The 23,109-nt window shown below is 44.9% G+C and overlaps 1 protein-coding gene across 2 annotated transcripts; it reads right to left on the bottom strand.

Annotated features, from left to right (window-relative positions):
* Window positions 1-128: 128 nt before the first annotated feature.
* Window positions 129-23,017, bottom strand: atxn2l (ataxin 2-like). 2 transcript variants are annotated; one of them, XM_071411738.1, is made up of 24 exons: window positions 22,715-23,017; window positions 22,331-22,437; window positions 21,070-21,109; window positions 20,766-20,822; window positions 20,525-20,596; window positions 18,588-18,771; window positions 18,288-18,409; window positions 17,318-17,409; window positions 16,822-17,040; window positions 13,734-14,044; window positions 13,557-13,643; window positions 13,322-13,447; window positions 13,098-13,175; window positions 12,928-12,989; window positions 12,544-12,842; window positions 11,468-11,534; window positions 11,108-11,257; window positions 10,915-10,978; window positions 10,593-10,756; window positions 10,226-10,358; window positions 9,915-10,030; window positions 2,123-2,305; window positions 859-1,030; window positions 129-766 (listed from the first exon to the last, which is right to left on the bottom strand). In XM_071411738.1, exons 1-24 carry the CDS (start codon window positions 22,733-22,735, stop codon window positions 708-710), a joined length of 2,985 nt encoding a protein of 994 aa, XP_071267839.1. In that variant the 5' UTR covers window positions 22,736-23,017; the 3' UTR covers window positions 129-707. The 2 variants fall into 2 exon arrangements, with proteins under 2 accessions (XP_071267839.1, XP_071267848.1); XM_071411747.1 differs by lacking the exons at window positions 22,331-22,437; window positions 22,715-23,017 and adding an exon at window positions 21,913-22,045.
* Window positions 23,018-23,109: the final 92 nt, after the last annotated feature.

Raw genomic sequence — 23,109 nt, forward strand, 5'->3', positions numbered from 1 at the left:
GTTTACTGGTTCAAATCAGTTTATGGTGAAATTCACATGCTTGTCATACCTTTAAATAAATCTAAATGAACAAGATTCCATTTCACCTTCGCTCTTGCACAGAAAATAAGAGTTCTGGCGGCATGAGGTTGAGTTTAAAACTTTATTTTTGTATGATTTTTCAATTTTTTTGTATTTTAATAGTTTCATTATTTATTAATGGTTACCTGTAAAAGGAGGAGATGGGGAGGAAGTAGGTCAGGTTAAAAGGGAGCCAGTTTCATTGATAACTCCTATAATTCTCTGCAGAGTCTCTTCAGTCTACACTGAGACGATGCTTTCGCCATGTCAATCCTCTCAACTTAAAAATGGATCCAGCTAGCGAGGACGACTCAGTCTTCCTAGGCTTTCATAAAAACAAAATAAGTCCATTTTTTTCTCCGTCCCAAACAGAGTAGCAGAAAGGGAGCCTTTGATGGGCTCTCTTTAACTAAAAGGACTCTAGGGAAAAAAACCAAGTTGCTTATTTTGTGGGCGAGAGGAGAGGGAAGTGTGGCTGCGGTGGTTCCAGAAGGGTGCTTCAGTTCTCAGACCAGTTTAGCCGATCAGAGAACAACTTGATTGGGTCAGTCAAAGACTCAGTGAGGGACGGGAGGCCTCAGCTCCCCTCCCCCTCTTCCATCCTGTGTCCTGCTTCTTCTGTGGTCCTCAAGGTGTAGGTAGGGGTGTCAGTTTCCAGGGGGGTGGAAGGAGAGCTGCTGGGTGGGGTGAGCCTGCACCTGTACAGCTAGAACACAGAACAACAGTCACTGACAAAGATCTGTAAATGTAAAGCTAATTTCTATTGGAGATGTAGCTCCATGACTTGAAGTTACTTACCTTGTGGGTGTTGGATGTAGTAGTGTTGGTGCGCCCCCTGCTGGGGGGGAGGGCCGTGCTGCTGGGCGGAGCCTGGGCCTTGCTGTGGCGGCGGGGCGTAGTGCAGCATCATCTGGGGCGGGCCGTGGCCTCCTTGGTGGTGGGGGCCAGACATACCTTGGGCAACATGGGCCTGGAGAAAGAGGGAGCGAGATGGTATCATCCCTTTCTAAAAAACATATTTAAATTCAAGACTAGTGATCTACAGACTACGGCGCTAGAATGATTCAGAGCGCAACGCGAATGTTTTCCGTCAAAATGGGTGGTTCCTTGTAGAACGCCGACTTTTTGGAGCTCCAAATCTGACTACGTGGGGGCAGTGTTAAAAGCTCTGCTAACAGGCTTGACTAAGATCATGACATGGTGCCAGAAGTGCTTCAACATCAAATATAAGACAGGAGTGATTATTTCACAGAATATAATGTTCCGAGCTGTCAGTTTAGAGTGAACAAAAGTAGCTAACAGTGCTCTCCTGTCTCGTCATTGAGCAGAACAGCCCCAGCTGAGCCGTAGTTATTGATACCCAGACTTAGAGCCACCATAAGCTGTGCGCAGGGAGCGAGTGACAGGAGCAGCTAATGGATTTACTAATGGAGGTTATTTCGGGCAGGGCCGGGGCCTTACATTTGGCAGAAGCAATCGGACCTGGGTAGGGCCTGAACATTGCAGGCAATGAAGCTGTTGCTTGGTTCCTTGATCTGATCTACGCAAAGTAGCATTGATAACCAACTACAATCTCAGTGACTGTTTAAAAAAAACATTGTTGCCTTATTAGAATCCACACAAAGGTATTTTGTTGAAGTAATAACTGATTCCAGGCTATTTTAGGCTGATATGGGAGCAAGTCTCACTAGTCTTGAACTTTAAAGCAGCATATCAAATTGAGATGTTGTAGGTTACACTGGCAAGTATAACAACTATAATATACTATCAAGGGAAGACTAACGTAACTCTTCACCACAAATGGGAGTCTAGGAAACACGGACTGGTGAGGAAATCCTGTTACCAACTGGTGTCCACTGCTCCCCCCCCAAAAAATTGGAATAAAAATCTGACTCCACCCACGCACGTAGATCAACGGCATGAATCAGCCTTACGTAATTGAAACAAAAATACTTCTGACTTGTGCTACATATATTGTTGTATCATTTTTTGCTTAGATCTGTAACTCTCTGGCGAGTTGAATGTATGTGGGCTGTGGGTCCAGAGTAGTCTGGTGTTTTACCTGTGTGAGCTGTCCCAGGCCGGGGTAGTGTTGGGCCATGGGCTGGTGGGTGGGCAGGCTGTAGCCCTGCATGGGGTAAGAGGCCTGGGGAGAGCTGTGGCCAGGGGGCATGTTAGGAGGTGTGGGTGCTGGCAGGGGCCCAGAGTGGTACATGGACTGGGGCTGGGGGCCTCCCTGGCCCGACTGAAGAGGGGAAGACAAATGTGTTAGGAAATCACATACGTGAGACAAACACTATATTCACACACACACAGGAACAAACAGTAGACTAAAAACAGGTTGGTCAGGATATATGATCAGGACTATTTAAGGAGAACATTCAACTTTAAACATTTAGCATCTTGAGATTAAAGTTATTCACGGTTTTACTGCAAGATATGAATTGCCACACCAATCTTAATTTAAATGACATTTTATTAAAAACAGAAATTAAGTAAATACCCCACATTAACATAAATTACAAGGTAAACTCAGTGTTTCGTAATCCTGGTCCTGGGGACCCAAAGGGGTTAACATTTGTTTTTGCTCTAGCAGTAGACAATCTTTGATGATTTGAGTCAATACATTTCGGAATATTGTTTGATTCCATGAGGGTCCTATTTATCATATTTGGACCAGAATGAGGCTCCCCACTACCTATTGCTGCAGTAATGATTCACCATCTTCAGATGTTTTCATAATTTACAGTATCTGCAGTGATCACAAAAAAGCCTAGGCCTACCAGTAGCCTATGCAAATTAGGGAGACAAATGAACTGTTGCAATTTGATAGTATACACATATTGACAAGAGTCCATCAGTCTGGCAAGCCCCGACATCCTACGAAAGGAAATATTTTGTTTTACTTGTCCCGATGCGATACCATGTACATATAACCACTTTGCATGATTTATGAATGACAAAGGGATATAGATCGACTTTATTCAGTCAGTTCGACACCTTTTTATAAACTAGTCAACACTTGTTCAGTTGTCAACCAAAGCACACTAGGCTAAATAGCCTATGCGCCATGACGCTGCGTGGCTGGCTACGTAAACAAAAATGCAAAGAAAACAAATTAGGCGAAGTGGATTTCAACTCATCGTTACCACTTACATTATATGGGACGTGTAAAGACATTTGAATGCAACCAACCACAGCGCACACAAGTTGTAATGGCAGGCGGGACAGACAGCAGACTGCGTTTACCCGTCATCGCTCGCTTTGACTGACAGGCGCCTATCCTATCAATAGATCGCTAGAAGATCCATATTGTTCATTCTAGCGGGACAGGGCTCGACGGACAAGTAGCCTAGTTAATGAAGTGGCTGATTAGCCGACGGCCGGTGCTAATGGAAAACACTGAACAGGGGCCTTACAGGCTGGTAAGATGTCTTCCAGTGATTTTTGAACTTTTCCTGTTGAAAATAAATATTCCAAGTATAAATACTGTAAAGTACCCACAACTAAAGGGTAAATATGTTGAGCAAAATAGTTTTTTTTTTACACTGCAAAGGAGTAGGGCATTGAAGGAGTCGGTCTGATAGGAATTTGTGATGTCATCGGCCTCCCCCTTGCTTGTGGAGCAATAGAGAACAAAAAGAGGGAAGCCCACCCTGCCACTTGTGCCATGTCATGAGGAAAGCTGGACCACCTATTGAGATGTGCCTTTTTGTTTTTTATTTAACAAGGCAAGTCAGTTAAGAACAAATTCTTATTTACAATGACGGCCTAGGAACAGTGGGTTAAATGCCATGTTCAGGGGCAGAACGACAGATATTTACCTTGTCAGCTCGGGGATTTGATCTAGCAACCTTTCGTTTACTGGCTCTAACCACTAGGCTACCCGCCGCCCCTTTACATTTTTTTTTATTTAACCAGGTAGGCCAGTTGAGAACAAGTTCTCATTTACAACTGCGACCTGGCCAAGATAAAGCAAAGCAGTGCGACACAAACAGCTACACATGGAACAAACAAGCGTACAGTCAATAACACAGAAAAAAAGTCTATATACAGTGTGTGCAAATGGCGTGAGGTGGTAAGGCAATAAATAGGCCATAGTAGCGAAGCAATTACAATTTAGCAATTTACCTGCCGCTCCTGTTAAGAGGTGAAAAGATTAGGCAGAATAGTGGACTATTGGGGACTAAGATTAGGATTAGGCACAATAGTGGATTTTGCGGTTCGCCTTCAAAATAAAAGTACGACAATTCTACTATATGTATTCATTTGCATCACTGTCAATGACATACTTTTATTTTGAAGGCAAACCGCAAATTCCACTATTGTGCCTAATCCTTATCGTGGCTAGCTTCATAACACATCACCCGGTCGAGCCTCACTAGCCAGATGAAGCTAGCTGGCTGCTTATAACGTTATCTTTGGGCAACAGGGTTAAGTAGCTGGCTGCTATTTATTTTCATGACCTGAAGTTCAATTTCAATAGGCGAACAACAAGTGGCTACCTAGCTAATACTTACAAGGATCCCTAAATCATTGCTAAGAATAATGAAAATAACTGCAGTTTCTACTGGTCATTGTTGTATTGGTGCTAGCCAGGTACCAAGCTAAAGCTAGCTACCCCAGAAGTTGCGTTTGAACAAATTATGCTTTATTACCAACGCGGTATTGTAAACACATCGTTCGTGGCCGGTGTTGGCAGACTTTTTTGTACAGCTTGGACACGCAAAAACCCAAACGGCGTTCCATAGTATGCATGTCGTGGAGCTAATAACAGTGACGCTATTACTGTGTAACTCCGGTAGGGCAACATCTGAAAAATAGCGCACTTGGAAGTGTGTACCGGTGCTCGACCAGTCGGCGAAAGCCAACATCACCCACGACAGAGAACGGTTGATTGTCAAGGGCAATGAATTCCATTATCATGGATTTCGCCTTTGTTGTCTCGCTGAAATTTTGTTACTCTTTCAAATGACTGCTCGACCCACACAGCAGACATGGTGGGCTAGTTTTGGAATGCTATTTTGCAAGTATAGCGCAAAATGTTACGTGGCGTCACATGTACCTACGTTATATACAGTGGGGAGAACAAGTATTTGATACACTGCCGATTTTGCAGGTTTTCCTACAGTATGTAGAGGTCTGTAATTTTTTATCATAGGTACACTTCAACTGTGAGAGACAGAATCTAAAACAAAAATCCAGAAATCCAGAAAATCACATTGTATGATTTTTAAGTAATTAATTAGCATTTTATTGCATGACATAAGTATTTGATCACCTACCAACCAGTAAGAATTCCAGCTCTCACAGACCTGTTAGTTTTTCTTTAAGAAGCCCTCCTGTTCTCCACTCATTACCTGTATTTACTGCACCTGTTTGAACTCGTTACCTGTATAAAAGACACCTGTCCACACACAATCAAACAGACTCCAACCTCTCCACAATGGCCAAGACCAGAGAGCTGTGTAAGGACATCAGGGATAAAATTGTAGACCTGCACAAGGCTGGGATGGGCTACAGGACAATAGGCAAGCAGCTTGGTGAGAAGGCAACAACTGTTGGCGCAATTATTCGAAAATGGAAGAAGTTCAAGATGACGGTCAATCACCCTCGGTCTGGGGCTCCATGCAAGATCTCACCTCGTGGGCCATCAATGATCATGAGGAAGGTGAGGGATCAGCCCAGAACTACACGACAGGACCTGGTCAATGACCGGAAGAGAGCTGGGACCACAGTCTCAAAGAAAACCATTAGTAACACACTACGCCGTCATGGATTGAAATCCTGCAGCGCACGCAAGGTCCCCCTGCTCAAGCCAACGCATGTCCAGGCCCGTCTGAAGTTTGCCAATGACCATCTGGATGATCCAGAGGAGGAATGGGAGAAGGTCATGTGTTCTGATTAGACCAAAAAGCTCTATTTTTGTCTCAACTCCACTCGCCGTGTTTGGAGGAAGAAGGATGAGTACAACCCCAAGAACACCATCCCAACCGTGAAGCATGGAGGTGGAAACATCATTCTTTGGGGATGCTTTTCTGCAAAGGGGACAGGACGACTGCACCGTATTGAGGGGAGGATGGATGGGGCCATGTATCGCAAGATCTTGGCCAACAACCTCCTTCCCTCAGTAAGAGCATTGAAGATGGGTCGTGGCTGGGTCTTCCAGCATGACAATGACCCGAAACACACAGCCAGGGCAACTAAGGAGTGGCTCCGTAAGAAGCATCTCAAGGTCCTGGAGTGGCCTAGCCAGTCTCCAGACCTGAACCCAATAGAAAGTCTTTGGAGGGAGCTGAAAGTCCGTATTGCCCAGCGACAGCCGCAAAACCTGAAGGATCTGGAGAAGGAGGAGTGGGCCAAAATCCCTGCTGCAGTGTGTGCAAACCTGGTCAAGAACTACAGGAAACGTATGATCTCTGTAATTGCAAACATTAAGTTCTGCTTTTCTGATGTATCAAATACTTATGTCATGCAATAAAATGCAAATTAATTACTTAAAAATCATACAATGCGATTTTCTGGATTTTAGAATTTTTTTTTTAAGATTCCGTCTCACAGTTGAAGTGTACCTATGATAAAAATTCCAGACCTATACATGCTTTGTAAGTAGAAAAACCTGCAAAATCGGCAGTGTATCAAATATTTCTCCCCACTGTACGTATGCACGTCAGCTTTGACATCGGTTTTGCACATCGCGTTAAACTCAACATTGGCAGATACCGATGTTGGCATTTTTAGCTAATATTTTCCGATATCGTGTATCCCTACTACTTTACTTTCATGAAAACAAATCTAAATCTCAGCATTTGTTTGACTGTTGGAGGGAACAAGGCGAGCCATGCGGCTCTACCAAAAAGATGCTTACTAAATAAATCACGTGGTTAATCCAAAATCTGAATTAAAATTATAATCTAAAAGTTACAATTCAGCTAATGCACTAGCCTCTGTCACATGGACACAGATATACCGTGATCCATTGGCAGCTAAAGAAATGAGCGCATGGAATTCAGATAGGTCCACTTGCTGCATTGGCCTGTAAGCTATAACTTTCATCGTCAACTAAGTAAAATACATAGTCCTAAAGCTGACAAATAAAAACAGGAAGAAATATCCTGATGAGAATGCAGGTTCTTTCAATCGCATTAATCTCTCTACTCCGCCTTTCTATCGGTCTTGACTTGCGCTATCACTAGTGAAGTGTAACAATGTATCAACTAGTCTATTCCGGGCCCAAAGCTCGGGACAGACAGACTTTTTTTGAATGTTTCCACTGATATATGAGATCATGATAAGCAGACTTACAGAAGCGCAGCTTATTAGTGGTGTAAGGGGTGAGGTTAAGACAATCAGACATCCTCAACTGGGCACTTTCCTACATTTGCGGGCAGCAGGCCAGGTAGGCCTACTTCTGTGTGTGCTCAACATCATCAGGACAGAGAAACCAGACATGCTCACATGGAGCACTCCAAACAAAAAGACAAAATGCTTACTGAACTTTTTCACAAGTGTAGCAGGTTGTGAAAAGTAAATGACTAATACATAACAAAAATGTATGTAACCAAATGACGGGGATTAACGGTACATTTACTAGGCTCACTGGTTACATATGTAACGGGGAATTGATCAAAATAAACTAAGGGCCAACAATTCACACAATTTGCAAGAATTGGCGGGAGACAGCTGAGCGCATGCATTCTGGAGAGAGACGCCCATATCGGCACCACACAGCCCTCCCCTTGTCTCAACATTTTAAATGATACTCTAGACACATCATCTTTACACATTTTAGCTATTCACTGACAGCCGCAACTTAATAATCATCTAGTTCTACCACGCTTGCAACCCAAATAGCCATACACACTCCACAGATTAAAAAAATAAAATAAAAAAAAGAAGCTAACGATACTCTGTGGCTAAGTCATGCTCTCTGGTGAAGTATTTTTTATTATTTTATTTAGAATGGAGTAACTATATAATTTTTGCAAAACATCAATTTAGGGGTACAGTGCACCCACAAACTTTCCTTTCCAATTGGCTTGGAACCAGAAATGTTTATATAATGATGCACATGTCTCCGCCCTAACGATGGGAGTTGTCCCAAAGGTGGGAATAGAGAAGCACTGTATTTTTATTGAACCTTTATTTAACTAGGCAAGTCAGTTAAGAACAAATTCTTATTTACAATGACAGCCTAGCCCAGACGACGCTGGGCCAATTGTCCGCCGCCCTATGGGACTCCCAATCACGGCCGGTTGTGACACAGCCTGAAATCGAACCAGGGTCTGTAGTGACGCCTCTAGCACTGAGATGCTGCGCCACTCGGGAGCCCCTGCATGAGTCAACATACCCTGAAAACCTAGCGGTCAAACAGGGAAATGGTTGTTTTTCCACCATTCATTTTTTCCATAATGCTGTTTAGAAATACTTAAAATAACATTGACATTTTGATAACTGAAAATCTCTCTAGGACAAGGCGACTTTTTTCTAAACCAATATATTCGCCTGTATTTACCCCCGCCAAAATGAAATGCGGCTATCATTAAAAACTACAAATGCCATGATGATCTGGTCGAGACTGCCGAATCGAGGCAAAGGTAAAAATCTCTGGATTAACTATCTAATGTTAGCTAAATGTAATAATGAATAGGCTACATTTCTTTAAAATTGACAATTCTGTGAACCGTCTTGTACAAGTTTCACATTGACACAATACCGGTTAGCAAAGGTGTCAGCTAGAGATGACATGCAGGAGCTTGCAGGGATTTGTAGTCTTGCATGATGTCTACTTTAATGTTTATTAGCATTTTCCAATCAGTGTAAAGAGAGCCGAATATATTGATAAAAGTCACCTTGTACGAGAGAAAAGTCATGGCAGGTTAAGCAAAAGAAAAGCGATTGGAACCATTTCCCTGTTTGACCGCTAGGTTTTATGGGTATTATGACACTGTGGGGCTCTATGCAGTCGACAACACATACCGAGACAGAGGGGCGCCGTTTCGCTCGCTTGGATGCTATATCTGAGATTGATGCGTGTCTCTGTCGGCGTGCGTCTCGGTGAAATAAAATAGCAATATTTAATTTGGATTGGCGAGGTGGTACGGGGCAGGGTGGGCCAGGCCCACTAAGGCCTGCCCATAACACCAGCCCTGACTAAGCCAAACATCTGAACAGATTCTCTCTCTCAAGCCACCAGTTCTGGTTTTAGACCGCACGTTCACGACCCATAGAGATGTATAAAAGGGCACACGTTCTACTAGATGGGAAAAACCCTCTATGGGCTTTGCTTTCACAGAAGCGATCAATAGCAAAGATCAGAGGTGCGCCCTCTATACATTTCTGTGGACAGCAGCAGTCATGACATTTCTCTAAAAACAGCCTTTCTCCGCTTGCTTGAGAACTAAATGAGGGAACAGGTCAAGATCGGATCATGGAAACACGTGCCCGATTCTGAAAGTAACGTGTAAAAAGACTACTCATTAAAGTAATCTGATTATGTAACAAGTTACTTTACTTAAAGCATAACGCCCTACACTGCTGGAGTGCCACATTATTTACAGGTTCCTCACAGGAAACATGCAGCAAAGACACCGACAAGACAGAATCTGTCCTACACCATTACGTGAATTGCTCCCCCCCCCCTACACACACACACAGCCTAGCGGTTAAAGCGTTGGGCCAGTAAGCGAAAGATAGCTGGTTTGAATACTCGAGCTGACAAAGTGAAATCTGTTGATGTGACCCTGCTTCAGGGGCGCCGTACTACCATGGCTGACCCAGTAAAATAACACATTTTACTGCACCTATCCGGTGTATGTGACAAAACAAACACACAGCTGGGCCTGTTGGTTTACCTGTCCGTGCCCAGGGCTGGGGGCAGTGTGCTGGGGAGGGGGCTGGCTCCCAGTAGGTGTGCTGGAGGGCTGCGGAGGGTGCATGGAGCTAGAATGGTGGGAGAACTGCTGGGGAGCTAAGAGAAAGATGAAAGACTAACTTGAACCTGAAGAATGTGAATTCAAACCAAAGAGCCTTGAACAATGACAGTCTTAGAATAAATGAATTGTATTGATGCGACTGCCTGTAAGCAGGACGTTGTCCTGTACACGACTAAAATGATGAAGTCTTGCTGAGTGTACTTTTAAACAGAGATGGTGTGTTATCTTACCATACATGGCCGGTTGTGGTCCCGGGGGCCCCTCTGTCTGTCCAGGGTACTGAGGGCCTGGGGGGCCCAGAGCCTGGGGGTGGCCCGCCTGCGTCAACATCCTGGCCCCACCCTGCAGCATGGAGTACATCGGCTATAGAGCGAGCAAGCGAGCGAGAGGGAGAGGATAAAGAACGAAAGGAGGAAAAAGAGTGCGATAAGAACATTTAATTATATGAACAAAACATATATATTTTAAAAAATCCTATGCAGGTCAGGCTTCTATTGAAACAAAACTTCCATCCACAACACACATTTGGGTCTCCGGACCTATGCTGTTATAAGCGTGGATAAGTATTAGCGCCAGCACCACTAGCACAATAGTTACCTGTCCGGGGTAGTGGGGCATGCCCTGGATGACCTGACTGTACTGCAGGTAGGCCTGGGGGTAGGGGGAGGCCACCAGGGGAGGGCCTGCTGCAGACGCTGCAGCCTGGAGCATCTGGGGCTGAGAAGAGCCGTGGTGGTCCGGACGAGGGCCTACCACCTGGCCTGGGGGAAGAGGGTTATTAACATACTGATTGTAACTTTAATTCTTTACTTGTTGATTTCAAAATGTTCCCCAGTTGCTAAATTAAAAAAGAGAAAGGTTAGGACAGTGTTGCGACCAACCTATTGATTAGGCAACAAAATGGTGTGAGTGTGTGTACCTTTAGCTCTGGGATACTTCCCCTGCTGGACTGTGGACATGGTGTACTGATACATCTGGGGAGGCTGGGAAACAAAAGGACGGTTAGACCCCAACATCAAGTTTATACACACGCCATTTGTTTTTTTTACACCCCAGACACACTAATGTTTATTGTTCACAGAGACCAAAGTCAAACACAGCCTCAGTCTTACCTGTACAGAGTGTCCCTGTATCTGTACGGGGGAGAGGTAGGACAGGTAGGGGGTGCTGTAGATGGCCTGTTGTCCCGGGGGGGGCTGGAGCACCACGGAGGGGCTGAGAGGAGTGGGCCGTGGGGGGGTGGGGGCTGGGGACGGCTTCACCTGGGGAGGAGAGAAGGTGCACAGTTTAGGTTGGTTTGTGAGATAATGTGTGTGTTTAGTTGAACAAATCACGCACACAGTTACATTTGGTGTGTGAGTTGGCGTGAACATAGTTGAACTCCTGGCCAAACAGGTTGTTGTGAGAGAATTTGTTCTCAACTACTTCCCTGTGTGTGTGTGTGTGTGTGTGTGTGTGTGTGAGAGACAGACCAGGGTCATGGGTGCCTTGAAGACGAACTCTTTGGCGTTGGGGTTCAGCGTCGACTTCTTCACCTGGCTAAAAACACACAGAAGGAGAGCGAGATGACTACTCCAAATCATCTTTCAAATCCCTTTTCCATACACAACACGGCGACTACCGTGCCCACCTGAGCATGGGGCTCACTTTTGACTTAACACTGTATCAACATATTGTTATGTACGGTATTGTAAGATCCAGATCCTGCATAATACCTACAGATAAGTGTGTCAACACATTTTATCAACACTAGGGGTGTAAGGGTACTATAGGGGTGTAAGGGTACTATAGGGGTGTAAGGGTACTATAGGGGTGTACAGGGACTATAGGGGTGTACAGGGACCTCGGTTCGGTCCGCACTGTGAACCTGTACCTTTCTTTGTGCGTTTGCAACCAAGAGGGAAAGGGGAATTTACCACATACGACTGGGAAAAACCCACTTGAACAGTCCTCAAGCTGGTAATTACTAGTGGGGAAACTCATCTATCATCCTGAGCACCCACTTCTCCCACATGTTGACCTCTGACATCACTTATTAAGAAAATGGTCTCTAAAACAACATTTTCGGCAGTTCAATGCAACAAAACATTATTTATAAAAAGCAATTTATTCATGTGTTTAAACTCTACCATTTGTTTACAAGCACGATAGCTGTACTTTTAGTTTATGGTTGACACAGTTTGTTGGCCATTGGTCGTTTGGCATTTTGCAACGAGTTCAAATTACATGAATGCATCCAACTAGTATTTACGACTTCACAACGGGTAACTTCCCACCTTCCACATGGTTACAAACGCAGCATCGGAGTAGAAACTTGAGGCCGAACACAAAAATCCAGTCAAAACAGACAATGCAAGGAACATTGTGAATGACATTACATTTTTCCTGTGACCCAACAACCGTAATATGTACCGAACCATGGGTTTGGTGAACCGTTAAACCCCCTAATCAACACTACTACATATAACAGATGAACTGTAGGTATTAGGTTGACTTAGGAGTAGACTATTGTACTACACTGTGGAATAATGTACTGTAATGTACTTACTCAGCCACGCCCTCCACTCGCTCGCCGCCCTCCTCGCTGCCAGGGGTCCTGGCTGGCTGGGGTGTCCCCGCAGCCTGTCTGTCTTGACCTGATGACTGAGAGGTGGTGTTGGGGGCTGGAGAGGGGGTAGGGGTAGTGGGGTTCGGGGTGAAGGAGGACCCCTCTCCAGTCTGGGGGTCCTGGGAGGGGGTGTGGCCAGGGGCGGGTATAGACTCGGCTGTGGTGGCGGAGTCTGATGGGGAGGGCTGGGCGGGATCTGAGGAAGTGGGGCCAGCAGAAGGGGAGGAGCTGGGCTGGAGCTGTGGAAGAGAGCGAGAGTGTCAGAATCAGATAAGACACATGGGGTCACACACAGGCACGCATGGACACGAGACACACACTTACCCTGAACTCTTTACCAAATTTCCGGAGCTCCTCCAACTGTGTTCTCTGCAGGACTGAGGGAACTGAGAGGGGGAGAGAAAATCATGGAAAGAAAAATCTACTTTTCAAAAGACCTGAGATGAGGGGAAGGACAGGGACCAGTCAAATGGAGAGGAAGTGAGAGAGCTAACCTTTGCCGCTCTTGCCGTCCTGAGGGCTGACTGGGCCTTCTGTCCTCTCCTTAGCCGCTGAGCTCAGGATCTCATTCACTGAGAGTGAGAGAAAAAGATAGCAAAAGACAGACGGAGAAATATTGACGTAGAAAAAGGAACAGAAATCATTAAATTATTCACAAAATTAACTTCAATAGAACAATAAATAAGAATAATAGTGTAGTAATCCTCCTCCTCCTCACCATCCACAGTGAACAGAGGGGTGGGGCCAGAGGACTTGGGTGTTGCCGAGGCGATCGAGGAGGAGGAAGTGTCCAGGTAGGCAGGGCCAGCCAGAACAGGGTCATCTAGTTTTGGAGAGCGAGAGACTGCGGGGAGAGAGAAAGAAGGGAAAAGGAGAGGGATGTGAATAGTCTAGAATATGAGTGGTGGAAATGTGTGTTTGTGTGCACTTTCAGATGAGGTATGTGTGTGTACCTGCAGGTGAGGACTGGGAACTTGGGTTGCGCAGAGTTCTATTGGTCTGTACAGCTCTCTGGGCTTTGGGAGAAGTTCTGGATGACACTGATGCACAGAAAGAGCACACTTAAAACTCAATATACACAAAAACTCACACTCCCTCCCTCAAAATACCCAAACAGACAGAGGCCTTACCTCCGTTGACAGAAGAGCGTGAGGCATCGGCTAGAGCTTGTGGGTGAGAGATGGAGTGAGGGATCGGGTGAGAGGAGGAAGAGGAGGGGGTAGGGCTACTGGGCTGGGCCGGGGGGCTGGCTTGGGACTGGTGGGGAGAATAGGCGCCCCTGACGGACAGCGGGCTGCTCCTATCAGAACCCTGGGAGGGCCTAGAGGAGCCGGGGACTCCTGTTCGATTGGGTATTGGACCAGAGGCTCCGCCCCTCAGGCTGCTGGGGGGGACACCCATCTCCCTGGCCCTCTGGGGAAGAGGAATGTATTTACCCTCCCTAGAGAGAGAGAGAAGTATAAACGCAACAATTTCAAAGATTTTACTGAGTAAGAGTCAATTTAAATAAATTAGGCCCCAATCTATCGATTTCACATAACTGGGAATAGAGATATGTATCTGTTGGTCACAGATAACATAAATAAAAAGGTAGAGGCGTGGATCAAAAAAAACTCAGTATCTGATGTGACCACCATTTGCCTCATATCCTTCGCATAGAGTTGATCAGGCTGTTGATTGTGGCCTGTGGAATGTTGTCCTACTCCTCTTAAATGGCTGTGCGAAGTTGCTGGATATTGGCAGCAACTGGAACACACTGTCATACACGTTGATCCAGAACATCGCAAACATGTTCAATGGTTGACATGTCTGGTGAGTATGCAGGCCAAGAAAGAACCGGGATATTTTTTTTACCCCCTTTTCTCCCCAATTGCATGGTATTCAATGGGTAGTTACAGTCTTGTCTCATTGCTGCAACTCCCGTACGGACTCGGGAGGGGCGAAGGTCGAGAGCCATGCGTCCTCCGAAACACGACCCAGCCAGGCCGCACTGCTTCATGACATAATGCCCGCTTAACCCGGAAGCCAGACGCACCAATGTGTCGGAGGGAACACTGTACACCTGGCGACCGTGTCAGCGTGCATGCGCCCTGCCTGCCACAGGAGTCGCTAGAGCGCGATGGGACAAAGACATCCCGGCCAGCCAAACCCTCCCCTAACCCGGACGAAGCTGGGCCAATTGTGCGCCGCCACATGGGTCTCCCAGTCGCGGTCGGCTGCGACGGAGCCTGGACTCGAACCAGGCTCTCTAGTGGCACAGCTAGCACTGTGATGCAGTGCCTTGCGTCACTCGGGAGGCCTCCTGAACTGGGACATTTCAACTTCCAAGAATTGTGTACAGATCCTTGTGACATGGGGCCTTGCATTATCCTGCTGAAATATGAGGTGATGGTGGAGTAAGAATGGCACGACAATGGGCCTCAGGATCTCATCACAGTATCTCTGTGCATTCAAATTGCAATCGATAAAATGCAGTTGTGTTCATTGTCAATAGCTTATACCTGCCCATACCATAACCACACCACAACCGGGCACTCTGTTCACAATGTTGACATCAGCAGACCGCTCGCCCACACAAAGCCATACATGCTTTCTGCTATCTGCCCGGTTTAGTTGGAACCGGGATTCATCCGTGAAGAGCACACTTCTCCAGCGTGTTAGGGGCCAACAACTCTGGTGAACATCCCTGCAGTCAGCATGCCAATTGCACGCACCCTGAAAACTTGAGACACCTGTGGCATTGTGATGTGTGACAAAACTGCACATTTTAGAAATGCTCACTAACAGGGATGTAAACAAATTTGTGTACAACATTTGAGCAAAATAAGCTTCTGGTGCACATGGAAAAAAGCTCATGAAACCAACACATGCACTGAACGAAAATATAACTGCAACATGTAGAGTGTTGTGTCTGTCTGTCTGTATACAACTGATTGAGTAGCCTACATCCTCACACAGATACAGTTCTGCCAACTGTGTTTATGCATTAATGTATTGAGTGTACAACTAAGTGCCTGTACACTACCGTTCAAAAGTTTGGGGTCACTTAGAAATGTCCTTGATTTTGAAGGAAAAGCACATTTTTGTCCATTAAAACAAACATCAAATTGATCAGAAATACAGTGTAGACATTAGTAATGTTGTAAATGACTATTGTAGCTGGAAACAGCTGTTTTTTAATGGAAAATCTACATAGGCGTACAGAGGCCCATTATCAGCAACCATCACTCCTGTGTTCCAGTGGCACGTTGTGTTAGCTAATCCAAGTTTATCATTTTAAAAGGCTAATTGATCATTAGAAAACGCTTTTGCAATTATGTTAGCACAGCTGAAAATTGTTGTTCTAATTAAAGAAGCAATAAAACTGGGCTTGAGTATCTGGAGCATCAGCATTTGTGGGATCGATTACAGGCTCAAAATGGCCAGAAACAAAGAACTTTCTTCTGAAACTCGTCATCCTATTCTTGTTCTGAGAAATGAAGGCCATTCCATGTGAGAAATTGCCAAGAAACTGAAGATCTCGTACAACGCTGTGTACTAGTCCCTTCACAGAACAGTGCAAACTGGCTCTAACCAGAATAGAAAGAGGAATGGGAGGCCCCGGTGCACAACTGAGCAAGAAGACAAGTATATTAGAGTGTCTAGTTTGAGAAATAGACACCTCACAAGTTCTCAACTGGCAGCTTCATTAAATAGTACCCGCAAAACACCAGTCTCAACGTCAACAGTGAAGAGGCAACTCCAGGATGCTGGCCTTCTAGGCAGAGTTCCTCTGTCCAGTGTCTGTGTTCTTTTGCCCATCTTAATCTTTTATTTTTATTGGCCAGTCTGATATGTATTTTTCTTTGCAACTCTGCCTAGAAAGCCAGCATCCCGGAGTCGCCTCGTCACTTAACTTTGAGACTGGTGGTTTGCGGGTACTATTTAATGAAGCTGCCAGTTGAGGACTTGTGAGGCGTCTGACACGTGCCATTGGAACACAGGAGTGATGGTTGCTGAAAAATGGGCCTCTGTACGCCTATGTAGATATTCCATTAAAAACCAGCCGTTTCCAGCTACAAGTCATTTACAACATTAATGTCTACACTGTATTTCTGATCAATCTGATATTTCAATGGACAAAAAAATAAGTGCTTTTCTTTCCAAAACAAGGACATTTCTAAGTGACCCCAAACTTTTGAACGGTAGTGTATGTCTGCGATTCCCTTACGGTCTCACCTGCTCCCGGCACTACTCTGGAATCCAGGGCTGCCCCTCTCCCTCCCCTCATCTCTCTCTCGGACCACGGCGCTGTACTTGTCCTCCTCGCTCTTATCGTCGTTCTCCAGGTTGGTGCGGTGACGGTACTGGGGGCTTCCCTCGATCTCATTCGCTAGGCGGGCCGCACGTGCCTCCCGCTGCCGGAAGCCATCCGAGCTGCCCCTTTCCAGGGGAACACTGAAGGGGGAGAAAGACAGAGATAAGACTTCCAAGGTCATTCAAAAACGTGTGAGAGAAAGGGAGATGTGAGTGAATAAGGCTGTGTTCACACAGGAAGCCCAATTCTGATCTTTTTTTCACTAATTGGTCTTTTGACCAATCAGCTCTGAAAAAGATGTGATTCAAAAGACTAATCACATGGAAAAAAACAACACAGAATGATACTGAGCTATATAGACAGAGTGACCTGAGCATATTCCACAATCAGAATAAGGAGCTGAGGGAGAACACTCACGTGTACATGGAGAGGCTGGAATCGTAGGTGGACGTGACGCCATATGTCTCCTCGTTAAACTTGAACATTTCGCTGGCATCCCAGCCATTAGACTGACAGAGACAGAAGAACCGTACGGTAAGTGTGTGCCTATGTCTCACCAAGTGTGTGTGTGTGTGTGTGAGCGCGGCAGTAACCAGGTTTCCATCCAACCATTTCATGCAGATTAATTACTTGACAAATTATTAAATAAAGACTCAAAAAGGCCTGATATCAACAATAGAAACAGCTAATTTGTCCTAACACAATTTTTTGGTCGGTGAGATAGATTATGCCATAATTGCGATGGAAACGCTGCGATATGCAACTATTGAAATAATAACCATCATGTCGAAATAAACCTGGGAGTCACGCAATGATATGTTACGTTCTTGTAACCCACTACCGTCACGACGTGTGAAAGCATAAAGACTTTACAGGCAGATGAAATAAGTTATGAACTTCCCGTTGTGGGTAAGTGCACGGTGAGATTCATGAAAATGTCCAATAAATATGGAGGGTGTTATTTGAACGCTGGTGACATGATGATTGGCTGCCATTATAAAATAAAAATGTTCTTGCTCTTATCTATATCATCATATAACCCCCGTCAACTTTATCAGCAAACTTGTCTAGAGAGCATGCACTAAAACCAGATTGGGATAGTTTGCTATTTATCACAACAGTTTGTGTGACAAAACCATCGGTAGAGTAAAACATGTGATGGAAACCCACTGAACTTCTGTTTACATGGTAAATGAAGCGCAAGTGTTTATGTGCACTAGGTCATCACACAGTTGTTTTAGTTTTTTTTATCAGCAACAAGTCTGTTTGATAGAAACCCAAATGAGGTTGGATTTTTTTTATACTGCGGATTTTAGAATCTGTTACAAATTGGATGGAAACCTAGCTACCGTGTCTATGCATTTCTCTGCGTGTGAGCGCGCCTCACCGTGTCCGTCTCCAGGTCGAAGCCTTCTCCGTTGCTGTCGCCTCCGTCCCACCGCTGCAGCACCTTCTCCCGGTGTTCCCCGTTCACCCGCGATGAGCTGATTGCTGTATCTGTGAAAGCATCTACAAAGCCCCAACTTGAAGGTATAATGTGTCATCTACTAGTGGTACATAATGATACACACACACTTGGCTCACCCTCCCATCTGTCTCATTCAGTTCCACTGCTTACTTAAACACACATCCTTATCTTGAATCAGTTTCAGTCACACTGACATCGCACTCTCTCACACACACTTACCTCTGATGGCGTAGTTGAGATCCACATCTCGGCAAGTCATTGTGACCAGGTCGCTGGGGCTGAAGATCATGGTGTCTGTGATCTCCTCGATCCTGGGCAGAGAGGGGGGCAAGCCTCCCCCTCCGTCTCCATCCGCCTCTCCTCCCTCACTCCGCTTGTGGACCGCGTCGACCACCAGCTCACACTGGAGAAAAACACATTAGAACCACAGAGGTTAAGTGAAGAGCGGCTGCAGGCAGTGGTCAATGTGACCTGTGGGTGTATTCCTTACGCTGATTCTATTGCAAAACGCTGTCGGTTGCAAAACATTTTGCAACGGAATCCATTTACTCCAAACGTAAGACGTTTTGCAACGACAAGTTTCTATTGGACAATTTCAGGTCCCTCCTGGTGTTGCATGGTATACCGAAACTTCAGTAGTTTTTCGATACTAAAACATGAAAAACTGTTTGGTACTAGATTTTTTGTTACTTACGGTACTTCTGTCAAATGTGTCTCCGGATCAAGCGTGTCTATCAGCACAGCCGACCTCTTATTATAGTGTGCAATGTGCCTGCTCCACTTACTCATTGCTAGGCTGCACTGGGAGTCTGGGCTGCATCATGTCAGCTCCTCACTCATGCTGCACACAAGTTAACACACTTTAATAACGCGACACGACGGCATGTAGAAATGTTGAAACTGTTGCTTACTGTTCGTAAAACAATGTCAATATAGGCTAGAACACTTTACAATGCAAGATGATACCAGTAGCTTCCAGCTATTGCAGGCCAACTTTCCTTGCTAGCCGACAGGTAAAGCTAACATCAATTCACTACCCTAGTGCTTGGTGAACTATAGCGCAAACCATAACGCAAAATATGCTGATTTCAAAGTTGATTGCCACAAAAAACGTTATCCATTCTCTTATTTCGGTCTCTCTCACAAAGATGATCTATTGCCTCGGCGAACTGACTGTGCGCCTACGGGCCGTCCCCCTCTAGCCTCGTGAATGATGTCATTCCTGGTAGACAGCGCACATTTTTATAAAATAAGCTACTTCAATGCAAATGTTGATCGGTACAATAAAATAAGTCCAAAAATGTAAGAGAAACAGATTGTCACCTGTAGCCCCATGAAATCAGCCAAAATAAGCTCAATAACTCAATGCATGCACACTCCTTTTGAATATGCATTGACCTTGTTTTTGGATAGGCCTGGGCTACATCTTAAATTTACCCAGTTTATCAAGAGATTTACCATTCAAATAAATTACCATTATGTTGTTAAGTAGTTAGATTGTTTTTACCAAAGTCAAATTGATTGTAGGATTGTGAAATTGATTCATTAATGCATACACATGGCTGTGCCTAAAAGAAAGTGTCAAAATGTTTTGCTCAAAAGATGCCCAACGGTTGAATAGAACAGTAGCTGAGTTTATCGGTCTGGATCAGGTGCCATTCTGTGACTTTGGCTAATATGCTTTCTTTTCTTTGCTGTGGTATCACTTTGACATCTATCGTGATATATCGAGTAAACATGGTATCGAAGTAAAAAAAAAAAATCTGGTATCATGATAACACTAGTCCCTAGAGTAAACGGTGAAAGGGGTAGCACGTAACCTAACGGTTAAGAGCAGTGGGCCAGTAACTGAAAGGTCGCTGGTTCAAATCCCAGAGCCTATGAACAACTGCTCCCAGGGTGCCGATGACGTGAACGTTGATTAAAGCAAACCCACGCACCCTTCTGATTCAGAGGGGTTGGGTTAAATGCGGAAGACATTTCGGTTGAATGCATTCAGATGTGCAACTGACTAGGTTTTGTAACGAATCCGACTAATGAATACACCAGAGATCAAGGTGAACATCTGACCACAACCATGTTTCTAGGAGCGGTCTATAACGTGTCGGTATGCAGGACACCCCTGTATGGTCTAATACAAGGTAGTATACAATTACCCTTGAGCTGAGGGTCTTGAAGATGCCTTCATACACATTTCCACTCTTCACTCGGACGTCACAGGTAGAGCCCTTGAGAGATAATAATAATATGGTTATTGGTCATTTCATGACGATATACATTAGACAGTTGCCGACAACTTAAATAGTGGAAATAGTGCACATTAGGGCATAGTGTATGTGCTGCATCAAAGTAAGGCACCATGGTGGACCAGGCCTATTTGACCAAATGAACACTCACCACTACAGCTGTGAGATAGTGAAGCATCCTGGTGTTGTTGTAGACACCTTCAAATACCTGTTGTAAACAAGCATGTCTGACTTCAGTATGGCATGGACCTCTATGTCAAAGCTCCAAAAAATGTGACTTTACTCTAAACGCAATTTCCTTTCAACATTTTAGAGTTTACACTTTATACAATAGTGCACTAGTACGTAAGCAAACAAAGAGAAAGACAACCTACATTATGTCATCAAAAGGGTACTAGGCTATGCACTTCTGTAATACATGCTGGATAGCCTACATTTCATGATATATGACTTACGGGAGAGGACTGAGATGGCGGCTTCATTGTATTTCTTGTCCTGAATGTGAAGAGAGAACATTAGCAACAGACAAGACAAATGGGTGTAGCTGGCTCCGGGGCAAAATGCTGCAACGCAAGAAACAGGCCGGCAGCTGCACCACTTTCAATGTAGCTAACTAACATGCAAACTTGCGAAGCATTATGGACACGGGACATTTTGCGTTGATCAAATGTGGACTTTTTAGCCTGGTGGTCCTCGATCTGTCATAGGACTGCATGAAGCTAACTAGATGATCTAGAAGACCCGTCTATGCAGCCGTAGGGCAAAAGACTTATCACCGTCACGAATCCGTGCCGACGCCGGTGATCTACGTTAGCTAGCCTTGACATTTGGTGGGGGGAGGGGGAAACAAGCTAGCCCCGTAGCGGATCATGTTCTGTTCTCTATTACAGTGCCGTACGACATTGTTTGCAAAGCTTAACCAAAACAATTGTGTTGACACAAGCTGGCTAACTAGGGTTAGCTAAAACCGAAGGTAACGTTAAAGCGATGTGGCTAACAATGTAGCTCACGTTACCTAGCGGTAGCCAGTTAACGTGCAACTATTTTAGCTAAAGTAATCTAGTAACTGGCTAACAATTGAGTAACTGGCGAGATTGTCAAAAGATAAAAAATCTAAACATTAGCTAGTTTAGGTACAATACAATAGCTAGCTGTTTGTTGTCTAGTTAACGTTAGCTAGCAAGCTAAACAAGACAGCTAGTAAGGAGGAAACCAACTGCAAACTGGTAAATAATTTAAGAATTTATAGATATCGAGAGAGACCTTGAATACAATAAATAATGAACACGTATTAATACTTTTTAGTCATGTGCATCCCTGTTACTCCGCAGTCTTGTTGATTCTGTGAAAAATCACACGACTTGACAGGCCAAACAAAATCTAAAGCAAATGCTTAAAAACACAACAAAACACGGATAATCCCCTCCCCACAGAAAGTGAATGGGCATATTGGCGTCAATCAAAATGTATCGTCTATCCCATTGGTTCGGACACCGGTCAATCATAGCAATGTCGATTTAACAGAACCTCTGTGCCCATTGGCCGCAACCCACATCAATTATATTTACTTGGTTCCAATTGGCTTAAAACGTCAAATAGAGGCTTTAAATCGTCATGGGCACGCCCACTGTAATCCTCGTATTGACCGGTAAACCTCTATGGATATGTGGCAGATCCCCGGACTTGCTTGACGACTGTGGCCGAACATGTGCTTACCTTCCAGGCACAGCTCTGTTGGTATTGTTCCCGCTGATATGAGGGTGCAAACCGGCTGGCCCTGCCGTTCCATTGGAGGTTTTTCGTCCGCCTGAACCGGGTTGTTGCTGGTGTGACACGTGCCAATAATTACACCTCAAGTAACAGTTATACGGATTAAATGTGTCTTTAGTCTACTAAATAGTATTTGACATTACCAGACTGGCTACCTCGCTAGTGTACAATTAAGTCAATGAGGACACCATCGATAAAGATCACGTTTGCTAGCCAACTTTTAGCTAGCTGCTAACAAATATCGAACCAGCTAGCTAGAATGCATACACACAGAAACCAATACATGTAGCAGCAAGTGACCATTAGCAACTTGACACAACTACAACTCACGTTCTGTCGACGAAAAGACATTGCCTCTTCGGAACTCAATCGATAGTTTATCTGGCTACTGTAGTACAGCCCTGCACGTTATAGCTAGCTAGAACAAGCAGTAATGTCCCTTCTGTAGCTAAAACTTTTAGCACGTCGTTTTCGTTTCCTCTCTGTAGATATACTCTTGCGTGTGGCTTACTCCGATTGCATGTCATTTGTAACTTGAACAAATTCTAAAACTCGGGGAAAACAAATTCGCCGGTTTGGCACCACAAAGATGCTGTAGTCTGCGCGTGGCTGACTGGGTTGATGGGGGCGTGTACGTGCGCATTCACAAATTAAGAACGTGCACGCGATAAACAGACCCCAAAACTGCGGTCATCACTAGTTTCCAGCCAAACCCCGCCGATATC

This window comes from Salvelinus alpinus, chromosome 1 (assembly GCF_045679555.1).
Source record: "Salvelinus alpinus chromosome 1, SLU_Salpinus.1, whole genome shotgun sequence".
NCBI classification, from domain to species: domain Eukaryota; kingdom Metazoa; phylum Chordata; class Actinopteri; order Salmoniformes; family Salmonidae; genus Salvelinus; species Salvelinus alpinus.

Excerpts from the sequence above, each read along its gene's own strand:
- atxn2l (XM_071411738.1), bottom strand. The coding sequence starts at position 22,735 with ATGTCTTTTCGTCGACAGAAC. Across the intron at positions 1,031-2,122 it reads GCCTGGGACAGCTCACACAG|GCCCATGTTGCCCAAGGTAT; the intron begins GTAAAACACCAG and ends CTCTTTCTCCAG. Across the intron at positions 767-858 it reads CTACATCCAACACCCACAAG|CTGTACAGGTGCAGGCTCAC; the intron begins GTAAGTAACTTC and ends TCTGTGTTCTAG.